The sequence below is a fragment of the Diospyros lotus genome, chromosome 15, assembly GCF_014633365.1.
Source record: "Diospyros lotus cultivar Yz01 chromosome 15, ASM1463336v1, whole genome shotgun sequence".
In the NCBI taxonomy this organism is placed as follows: domain Eukaryota; kingdom Viridiplantae; phylum Streptophyta; class Magnoliopsida; order Ericales; family Ebenaceae; genus Diospyros; species Diospyros lotus.
The window spans coordinates 24114273-24126120 of NC_068352.1; the positions used below are offsets into that span (position 1 = coordinate 24114273).

An 11848-nucleotide genomic window follows, 5' to 3' on the forward strand; every position below is an offset into this window, starting at 1 on the left:
CATATACTTGGACATATGTAACAGCATTATTGAAAATAAATGGAAGTGTGTTACTGGCATCATTAACCAGGTAAAGAGCAGACATGGAAACACAGGGCAGTACAAGATGATAACTACATTTAATTTGGATATACAACTAAACAGGTTGTGATTAAGCATTAGGAAAAGCTTATCTAACACCAAGGCATGCCTTTAATCATCCCTTGCTCAACATGCACTTCAAATAGCTCCTGAAGTGTGGTTGAGTCATGTAACATTTCCCAGAAGTTACATGGATATAATGCTGAACAATATGAGGAAACAAAAAAATTAATTGAACTTTAATCAAGAGACAGCAACTCTATGAAGAGGATGCTGCCCGATCTGATTCTATCATGGATTTGATGTAGAATTCCCCTGCCTTGTACGAAGACCTGACCATGGGACCTGATGCCACATAACGGAATCCCTGCAAAATCAATGCAGAACCTTATCTATGATGATAATTAAACTAAAAAGTATTAAGAGTAGCATTCAAGAAGGTACCTTAATTTTTTCTTCCAAGTTGCAATGAAAAAAAAAATTTAGGCCTAGATGTTGTTTTGCCTAATCCTCTCCATTTTTTAAACAAGTAAACAATCTGTTATCATTTTTCAGAAACTTTAGAAACCAACCTCGCCTTAATGATACAAATCTGACTTATAAAGTTTTTCCTTATCACTTTCCTATCCTTTTCCCTAGCAATTCCAAGGAGCAAACACAACATAAATAATTATCATGCAGATAATTCCAACAGAAACAAATCTGACTTATAAAAGTTTTTCCTTATAACTTCCCTATTCTTTTCCCTAGCAATTACATGGAGTAAACGCAAGAAAAATAATTATCATGCAGATAATTCCAACATTACACCAACATAACAAGCCTTTCTTCTATTATGTGGGATTGGCTACATGAATTCTAGCAAGTCATTCATTTGTATCTATAACCTTACTGTAAAGCCTTTTTATAACGAATACCATATCAAAGTTTCTCCCACAAAATTTTTCTTGGTCTTCCTCTACCTCGTTTACTAGATAGTTATTCCATTCCATCAACTCTCCTCAGAGGAACCTTTATTAGTCTTCTACCCACATGACCAAACCATCTAAATGATTTTTCACATTTCTTATCTTCAATAGGAGCCACTCTAACCTTATATGAATAACCACATTTTTAATTTTATCTTTTCTTGTATAGCCACACACCCATTTTAACATTCTCATCTCCATAACACTCATATTTTGCACATGTTGATGCTTTATTGTTCAACATTTGATGTCATACAATAGAGTTGGTCTCATGACTATCTTGTAAAATTTTTCTTTACCTTCAATGACATCTTACTATCACATAAAACATCAGATGCAATTTTCCATTTTAACTATTCTGTTTTAATTCTATGGGCATCCACATTAATCCTTAATCTTTTAGATGATTTATCCAAAATATCTAAACTGATCTTATATTGGTACGGTTTGAACTTCCAGTTTACCATAACATGATCCACACTTACAATTTCACTAAACTCACATTCCATATATTCGGTTTTTACTCAACTTAAAACCACTAGGCTTCAAAGTGTTGGTCACCCATTTCTCAAGCTAGTATTCACACATTTTTTTGTCCCATCTACCAATACAATATCATCTGCAAGTAGCAAACACCACATCTCCACCTAAATATGTTTAGTGAGTTTATCCTTTTCTAGGACAAAAGAGGTAAGGGCTTAATGTAGATCCTTGGGATTAGACAACAAAACTCAAAATCTTGTTATGAAACCAAAAACTTGCCACATTTTCAAAACCAACCCAATTACATACACTTAACCTCCTAATAACACTAAAACCTTTCTCCTATCTTTCTGGTTCTTGAACCTCAAAACTTCCCTTCTCCCAAACCCACTATGAACTATTTACTTTGCGCAACATTACTCCAAATCTCTAAATACTGTCCTCTATCACAGATGTAAAGGTTATGCACAATAACATAATACATGCAGCAGGAAACCAAGGACAAGTTTCACTAAATCCGCTTTACTTCTCCATGCTTTTTAATCTGTTTGATTGGAGGTGCAGTTCTTTTCACTAAAAGATTCTTCCAGTTCATTTCAGTGTTTGTGTGAGAGCTCTACCATCTAAGCTGCGGTCCAACTTATGAGAGAGAGTACAATTCATGGAGTTTTACGTTATTCATTTTGTTTTAAAATGATATTTCTACCTTCTCTTATTATTTATTTTTTTGAAAAATTTAGGTTTGTCGCTTCTAATATTTGAACTATTCACCATACTGTAGAAGTTGATATACTTGCGGTCTTTTTTGGTACAATCACAATGTTGACATTCATGGTTATAACTGAAAAATGCTACACTAGATATTCAGTTAATTGCACGCCATCCATATCAGTAAGTTCTTCATTCTTCAAAAAGAAAATTGGGGAGGAAGCAAGAGAGAAGCTCTTTACTAGCAGTCATATTTCACCAACTGAAATAAAGGTCATGCCAATTTTGAAATAAAATGTCTTACCTAAAAGGCTAAAACCATGAGTACAAGCAGCCTTCAGGGAGAAATTAAAACAAGTACCAAAATCATAAACTCAGAATTAAAGGATCGAGGAACAAACCATTTCCATGCCAAGACTTTGATACTTTTCAAAAGCCTCAGGGGTTATATATTCAGATACTGGCATATGACGCTTTGATGGTCTCATATATTGACCAAATGTCATCACATCTACACCTGCTGCCCTCACCTTCTCCATTGTTTGCACCACTTGCTCAGGTGTTTCCCCACACCCCAACATTATTGAAGTTTTCGTAAGTGTGCCAGCAGGAGCATAGTCCTTGGCCATCACTAGAACATCAATAGATTGCTTAAAATTGGCACGGTGATCTCGTACAGCACTCTGAAGTTCTTCAACTGTTTCAATATTATGAGCAAAAACATCCAATCCAGATTTTGCAACTTTCTCTACACATTCAGCATGTCCTCGAAAATCAGGAACTGCACAAACAAAATCACACTGGCAGGATTAACAAAAGGAAGAAATGTTCCACTACTGGAGTTGCATATGAACAACAGAGTTTCTCCTTTTTCCTATGAACAACAGAGTTGAATATAATCTAGCAATGCACATTCACATGGATCAATGCTCTAATTAGAATCAAAAAGTATAATCAAGCTTGACACAGTTGCACAAATATGGTCAAGATGCCATCACTCTGTCTTCCCCTGCTTTTTTAACTAACCAGTGCACATAACCTTAGGAACCAAAGATTCAGCGGCCAACTAGTAAATAGATCAGACCTAACAAACCAATGGTGTTATCCATACTCCAGCAACATTACACTGGCCACTCTACTGCTCTATTTTTATTTTCTAGAAAAGTATAACAACATAATAAACTTAAAAGCTGCTGAGACAGACATTGCTAGTGTACCAGTAAAATCATAACTCATGTTTTCATATCATGCAGCAGTTCTTATGCTCTAATCAGCCTATACAGCGTGCACCCAAATCAAATTATTGTCATGACCCAAGAATCTATAGAGGGCAATATAGTAATAGGTTGATAATAGTTGTTAGAAAATATTTTAGATATTTCAGCAAATGGTTAGAAGCACATGGGAGCATGTGCTAGGCTGTTAGAAGGCAAATATGCCTATAAAAGGTTGTTGTAATGGTTTGATTCCTTATCCAAGAAATTAACGAATTGAAATCTGTTTTTCTCCTCTTCCAAATTCTCTCCCTCTTTTTTTGTTCTCTAACCTCCCTAACATTTCTTCTAATCTCTCCCTCATTCTTCCAACTTCCTCCTTAATCCCCTTCTGTTCTTGGCTTAGCTGAATCGGATTCTTCCAATTCCCAAACTGATCCTAGGTTAAGCCCTAGGATCATGACAAATTGGTATCAGAGCCACTGTTTCTCAGCGGTTCTCTGTGTTAAGTGATTCCAACAAATACAAGGACTCCAACGAGTTTCCTTGGTTACGGTGTGATAGGCGAGTGCAAGCATTCGAAAGGAATCAAGACCAATTCAAGAATTCAAGTGAATTCCAACCAGTGGTCGGTGATTGGGTGGGAACTCCACTGGTAATATTGAAGTCACTTTAATCGTGAGTTGATAGAGAGAAGGAAGGCATGATCGAAGCAAAGTCTCGAGTGATTTTCAGCGAGCCAGATTCGCATTGATCAAACGAGGAGACCATTTTAGTCATTCTGATCCGACTTGTTCGTATGATGAAGCAAAGCTAAGCGAATTCAGCTTCCCGTGAGTTCGACAGAGGAGTGGCTCTCAGCTTGAGAATTCCGAAAGTGTGTTCAAGTCTTGAAGACGTAGCTGACCATTGACGCTTGGCCACGAATTTCAGTAAGTCTTGCTCGAAGTGGAAGGGAACGCAGCTTCAACGGACTTGGAAGCCAAGTCGTAAGCTACTGCAACCACCGAATTCTCAATTCCGCATAATTTCGTTGATTGCATCGCATTCGCTCAAGGAAGGCGAGCAGCCCAGACGATCCCAGAGGCGACAATCTGTCGAAGGTGACGCGGACCAATAGGCCTTCGTGACTATAGCGGACGAAGAGTGTGGACGTCTTGAGGCGATCTCGAGTCCATTGGAGTTGACGCAGACGGCCAGGAGGTCGTGATTGGAGTGGGTGTTGCAATTTGGACTCGGGAGTAGGTGTAGCGATTGATCTGGTAGTGAATTCTGGTGATTTTGGAATCAGAAGCGATTGCAAATTGTGCTGGGAGCCTTGGACGGTGATTGGGCAGTAGTTGTTCTTTGGCTGCGATTTTGACTTGAGTGTAAGGTAGGGAAATCAGTTTCCATAGTTAAGGTCCAGGTTGAGAAGGATTGAAGGCAACTTGGCCTGGCTGGTCCGACGGTGTTTTCGGCAACTCTGGTGAATTCATTGAGCAGCGAATTCTAGAGTCCAGTGAGTCAATGGAACTAGAAGTTCCGACAACTACTCACCGATCACTTTCCTAAGGTTACAGAGATTGAGCTTGGGCTGAAAGCTGAGGCCGAACGTGGAAGGAAAAGCAAATTCGAGCAGTCGATTCCAGTGGTGAAGCTGACAGTCAGTGTTCGAATTTCTGCAGGCGTAATAGGAAGTGATTCCAATTGAATTCTAGGTTGCTAGTAAGGTAAACAAAGGGTAGTTTTGACTTTGAATTTTGGTTAACTTTGTTTGAATGGGAAAGGCAAAGAAGAGTAGTATGTACATAGCTCCTTGGTCTTCAAAGTATGCTGATTGTGAAAAATCAGCTAAGGGAAGCAGGGCACACATGAAACAAATGGGGTCTCAATTGCAGCTGAATGATGCTGCATTTTCAGTGGTTAATTTTCATGCAAGAGAGCAGCCTCAATTGCAACGGACTAGTGCTGCATTTTCAGTGGGGGTATCCAACTCGTGAAGCTAGGGGAGGCAGTGCATACATGGGGCAGATGAGCCTTCAATTGCAGCAGAAGAAAACTTCCTTTATAGCTGGAATGGAGCCTCAATGGCAACCAAAGAAGGCTGCATTTTCAGTTGGCAGCAACAGGGACAAAGGAACAAGCAATGGGATTTATGAAGAGTGCGAAGAATTTGGTCGTATGTTCCGTGAGAAGCTGCAAGAGTTTGCGATGATACTTATTAAGAAGTATCATTACAACTTTCCGGTAGAATACTTTGATGATTATCACGGAAGTTTTAACAAGGAAGAATTCCTTAGAGTGGAGCAGCCGAAGGAGGAGACAAGATTACGAACGATCGATTCACTGCCTACTCTAGACTTTGGGCAGAAAAAGAAACATTTTGACCGAGGCAGCAGTGACCAGAAAGATGGCTGCAATATTGAGAGTAATTTTGGTGGTGAAAAGCACAATCTCAAGGAAAATTATATTGATCAGGTTGATAGGACAGCAGATCAAAAGGAGCCCACGAATCCTTTTGAAGGAGAAGTGCATGTAACTGAAATATCTTTCAATGTTGTGAAGGTGTGTAGAACTGATCCTAAAATGTGCCACAATGTTGCTGTAAATTTTGAGGTTGAGAAGCAACATCAATTGAAGGCTGAAGAACTGCAAGTTTCAGCTGTTGCCTGTGACCAGGAGCAGCTAAATTCAATGAAGGCACTAGATGAGGATATATTGATTGGATTTGACATCATAATGGATCCTCAATCTATTGGTACAAGCTATCTTAATTTGGTAGCTATCACCAACCCACGGGAAATGGTATGTTGCTCCTTGGAGGAAGATGCAGCTTTGATTGCACTGGTTATCATTATTGTTTCAGCTGAGGAGTATCCAAGAACAAAGAAGAAACGGCCTAGAAAGGGAATGATAAAAGAAAGAACAACCAAGCTAGAGAGAGTTGGTATTGGTTGAGGAGCAATGGCTAAATTGTTGTAAGTTCTTGGGGACAAGAACTCTCTCAAGGAGGGGGGAATTGTCATGACCCAAGAATCTATAGAGGGAAATATAGTAATAGGTTGATAATAGTTGTTAGAAGATATTTTAGGTATTTTAGCAAGTGGTTAGAAGCATATGGGAGCATGTGCTAGGCTGTTAGAAGGAAAATATGCCTATAAAAGGTTGTTGTAATGGTTTGTTTCCTTATCCAAGAAATTTAATGAATTGAAATCTGTTTTTCTCTTCTTCCAAATTCTCTCCCCTTTCTTGATCTTCATCTCCCTCTTTTTCTGTTCTCTAATCTCCCTAACATTTCTTCTAGTCTCTCCCTCATTCTTCCAATTTGCTCCTTAATACCCTTCTGTTCTTGGCTTAGCTGAATCGGATTCTTCCGATTCCCAAACTGATCCTAGGTTAAGCCCTAGGATCATGACAACTATCACCATTCTCTAAATCTAGTTGTTTGCAGTTGAAGATGTTTTAAGTTTAGGGTGCCATGGTAACATCAATTATGTGAATTAGGAACAAAATGATACAAACCCAAGGCTTCAATTAGCATATTTGGCTTCAATATCTTCAATTTCTGCACTGTCTCAGCAAAATGACCACTTCCTTGATCATGTAAATCATCACGGTCAACACTAGTTATCACCACATAATCCAAACCCCAGGATGCAATGGCTTCTGCAACATTGGAGGGTTCATTTGGATCTGGAGGAGGGGGAGTGCGAGATGTCTTCACGTTGCAGAATCTGCAAGGTTTCAAGTCTTAGGCATATAATAAAGCAAAATAATGAATTAAACAGACCCAGACACAAGCATAAGATAGTTCTATTTTCTTTTCACTTTGTTAGTATAAAAGTTGCCTTGTGTTTCATGTTAAGTTTGACAAATGCCATACACATTGCACATATACATGCTAGGGGCATGGTCGCTATGACTAGGCTAAATGATAATCAAAGTATCTAAAGAGAGGATCCTGCATAGACATACAAAGATGGAATCAATGAAAAGTGAAACAATCTTTGGTGTCACAAAGTGCATGTAAATAAGTTCCATGTGATTAGTGTGTGAGATATGCCTCGATGTTTCATTTACTTAGCTCATGGGGTAGGTGATGTGATACTGCATTTTTTGCAGCTTCCAAACTTAACCTTAGACGTACCGTGCTTTCTCAAGATGAACCTTACTCATTGGCGTTTTGGTTCTTGAAAGGTATAATAGAGTTTCTGATGGTATGGAGAATTCTGTTCATTGCTTAAAAGGTATCTTTCATGATGATTGGTCCAGTCAATTCACTCCAAATACGATGTCTCCGTCAATGTTAAACTAATTACCAAGAACTACTTGCAAGGACCAATTAAACATCAACTATAGAAGAACGGGATAAAAAGGGATTTCTATCATTGCTTTCAGGAATCATAGAAAATAAACAATCATTTTTTTTTAATTTGTGCTCTGTTCCAATTATGACGAACAACTTAATATGGGCATTTCCTAGTTGATGTAGTTGCACTGGCAAAATGATAGCCATTGATGACTCCTCTGGCTCTACTTGTACTTCTAATCAATCAGTTTACTTTCCCGTATGTCAGTTCAGTTCTAAAATATGGTTACAGTTTTCGGAACACATACAAAACAAGTTTGGTGCTTTTCTTACTGTCCGGGAAATTTGCTAAATTTGGTTGTTTGCAACAAAATAGTTCTACATCTAATTCAATAGTAAAAATTTAGTTCCTTGCAAGTATAAGTTATTAAAGTATGGTGTCTCCCTATTTGATCTAAATAAAGCTAATAGTGATGCAACTCCTAGTGTTGGGATTGGTTAAGCACTTGAAATGTGAGCAACAAATTTCACTATTATGTAATTAACAAGTGGCAATATCCATTCAAAACCCAGTAACAGCTCATGTACTTTAACAATGACCAACTCTTTATCCTAATAAGCAAATGAGGTAGAATGTATCCAAATTTGAATGTCAAAAGCAGACTTCCCAAAGGGCATCATTTCAGAGTCCACTTGTTCTCAAGTTACAACGTCACAATAACCCCCTATTTTGCTTGGTCGGTCAATCAAGTTTTCATCTTCACGACTGTACAACAGATCCCAATGCCCAATATTGCGTGTTCAAACCCCAAGGCAAAAGAATGTAAGACAGCAAATTGTTGAATTACTTAAACAACATGCTAGTACTTGTCAGTGCACAAACAAGTAGCAAATGAACTGATGCTTCAATTGTAATTCCAACGAAAAAAAGAGCACCTATTTTCCCACAAGGTCAGTCATCAAAGATAAATCATTGGAAGAACAACGTTCGTCGGGAAAAACAACCTCGGAAATTGAATAACGAAATAAAAAATAAAATGGAAAGAATAGGAAATGAAATGGATCACCTGCAACCGCGGGTACAAGTATCTCCGAGGATCATAATAGTAGCGGTGGCGGTGCCGGTCTCGCCGCCGGACCAACACTCCCCCAAATTGGGGCAACGAGCCTCTTCGCAGACGGTGTGGAGCTTCAGCTCGCGCAACTTCCGCTTGATTTGAGTGTACCTGGGGCCACCAGGGATGGACTCTCTCATCCATTTGGGTTTGGGGAGGGGCTTCTTCTTGGTGCCGACCTCGATCGAGTACTCGGCATCGGACTGGAGGCGGATGAAGTCGGCGAGCGTGGGAGACTCGGAAGCCAGGCGGCGGCGGAGGCCCTCTAGGGTTTGGGCAGGAGGAGGTGGATTGGGAGAATCGACGAGGGAGGGGGAAGAGGAGAAGAGATTAGAGAGAGAGAGGAGAGGGGGGAGACTGGCGGTGGATTTTAGGGATCGAGAGAGGGATGTGAACCACAAAGACTGCATTTCTGTCTCTCGACAAAGAGGAGGAGAATTGGGAGGTTCTTATTCTGTTCTGTGAATCGGAAGGTGAGGAAGGTTTATCTCTCTCTCCCTCCCTCGCTCGAGTCGTTGGTTGGTGGCAGTTTGGAATTTACAGGAATTGCCCTGTTCGGATTGGTCAGATACGATCGCCCCGAGTGCTTCAACCATCTCTGATCTCTCTCCCCACTTGTGAAGGTAAATTTTTTAATAATAATATTATAGTGATTTTTATTGAAAATAAAATATATTTAATCCAATTAATATAAAGGTAAATTGATAAAATACTCTATGAACTTTGATTCCTTGGTTCAAGTTAGAGATGTCAAAAGGGTCGATCCGGTCAGTCCGAGTCGACCCACGGGCTTTTTAAACGAATCGGGCCCTACTGCCATGGATAGGGCCCGGCCCGACTCGACCCACGGCCCCCCTAAGGGGGGCCAAGCTGGGCCCTTAGCTCACAGGGCCTAGCGGGCCGGGCCCAGCCCTTTTTTTCTCTTTCTTTTAATAATTTTTTTTAAAAATAATGCATATAATGTATACATATATAAATATTAAAATAATAAATATATAAAAATTAATTTTTTTAAAAAAAAATATTTATATCTTAAATTCTTAAGTTTTAAATATTATTTTATCATTTTATATTCTAAAATTTTATATGCCTTATAAATTTTCTTGTGAATTGATATGAAAAATAATATACATATAAAAAGGAGAATGTTTATTTATAATTTGAATATATAAAAAATTTAACTTAAAATTTTTAAATAAATTGATGGTTATTATTTATATATATTACGAAATGTAAATTTTTTAATATTCAATATCAATAATTACTAAAGAATAACATAATTAAAAAAAATGAGTAAGGGCCTAACTGACTGGCCCATAAGGGCCCAGTGGGCCACGGGCTGGGCCCAGTTGTGGGCCCAATTTCTTTGGCCCGGCCCGGCCCTTTTGACACCTCCACTTCTAGTTCAAGCATATCTTAAATTTTAAAATTTATAAATTAATTTATATATTTTTTAAAAAAATTAGCCATAACACCCCTAAACTTTGTCCATTTAAAAAAGTGTCATGGCTAATTTTAAAAAATTTAAATATTGATTGGGCAAATTTTAATTTCAGTTAGAGTTTAACCCAAATAGACAAAATTAAGAGGATATATGGTCAATTTATCTAGAATTCCAACAAAAGTTGCTATAAGAAAAGTAAATGAGTGACAACAAGTATTTAAAAAAAGCAACAAACAAAATAACCTAAAAATAAAACTTGATAGGATATTTTTAGATATGATAGATACAAGGAATTTATAAAAAAAAAAAAATCACCGTAATAATTGATGAATTATAATTTATTTAGTTAAATCCATTTAGTTGGAGTTGTTGTTGCTATATTTCTATTGCCACACAGACTATCATCTATACGTGCATTTTTAAGAATCCGAAGACATTCAAATCTTTGAGTAATTGGGAGATAAAAATTGGTCTTGACTAAGTAGATAAGTTAGAATGTTCATATAGTAAGCTCGTTAAAAAAATAACATTATTTTAGACATGTTTGTCACGAGTTTTTTAATATCTAAATAATTTACAATATCTATCTAGTTAGACTTAGTCTAACATTATCTTGGACCTATTTGTCCAAATTGAAAATTAATGTGCCACATGGTAATATATAGCAAACAATCACATTAATATTAAGATATATAAGATAACAAATATAATTGTTATAGGTATTTTTTGGACCACTTCTTATGGGCTGGACTTGGCTAGATAGGCCAGCCCAATCTCTCGAATCCCAATAGGCCCAAGCCGAGCTCGTTAGAGCAAGGTCACATGTCGTTGAGACCCGATCTCAGATCACAGAACCAAGCAAACTCTTAAACAATACTTCTAGCTTGCTGGCTTAAACTGTTCAATTTTATAATAATATAAAAATCGCAAAAAAATTAAGGTAGGATCCACCTATTTTATCTAAGACAAAACCAGATCTCTGGTAATACAAACTTACTCCCGATTTTATGGACTTGATAAGGATACTTTGTTCCCCATAACATTATCCTTTTATTTATGGATTTTGTAAAAATTGTTAACACCACACACTATAAATAGGAGTCAAAACACCATTGTAAGGGAGAACAATAATAACACACTGTTACTTTGTCAAATAACCAAAGAACAATCGTAGACTAGATATCATTCTGTCGAACTACGTAAAAACTTTCATGTGTACTGTTTGTGTAACACCAGTGTCCATTTTACATGTATTTATAAATTTTGCGTAATTTTATTTCTTATGCCATAATAAATGATTAAATCATAATTATTACTGTCAAAACTTTTGAGCCTTGTATTATAGTGGAAGGAAATGGACGTCGTCACGCTCAATGTGTCAAATAAAAATAAAATAATAATAATAATAATAATAATAATAATAATAATAATAAATTATAATTTGTTATTATGGGGTTCAATGTGTTATTATTGATTTAAAAATTTCTAAGTGTATTATTTTTTTATCAAACCAATTCAAATGGTTAAATACATTAATTTGAGTT

General features: G+C 37.3%; 1 protein-coding gene across 1 annotated transcript; it reads right to left on the bottom strand.

Annotated features, from left to right (window-relative positions):
- Positions 1-98: 98 nt before the first annotated feature.
- LOC127792102 (lipoyl synthase 2, mitochondrial) lies at positions 99-9437 on the bottom strand. Its single transcript, XM_052322454.1, has 4 exons — positions 8813-9437; positions 6959-7170; positions 2642-3021; positions 99-448 (listed from the first exon to the last, which is right to left on the bottom strand). Exons 1-4 carry the CDS (start codon positions 9268-9270, stop codon positions 341-343), a joined length of 1158 nt encoding a protein of 385 aa, XP_052178414.1. The 5' UTR covers positions 9271-9437; the 3' UTR covers positions 99-340.
- Positions 9438-11848: the final 2411 nt, after the last annotated feature.

Excerpts from the sequence above, each read along its gene's own strand:
- LOC127792102 (XM_052322454.1), bottom strand. The coding sequence starts at position 9,270 with ATGCAGTCTTTGTGGTTCACATCCCTCTCTCGATCCCTAAAATCCACC. Across the intron at positions 3,022-6,958 it reads TATGCTAATTGAAGCCTTGG|TTCCTGATTTTCGAGGACAT; the intron begins GTTTGTATCATT and ends TTGTTTGTGCAG. Across the intron at positions 449-2,641 it reads AAAGTCTTGGCATGGAAATG|GGATTCCGTTATGTGGCATC; the intron begins GTTTGTTCCTCG and ends TTGATTTTGCAG.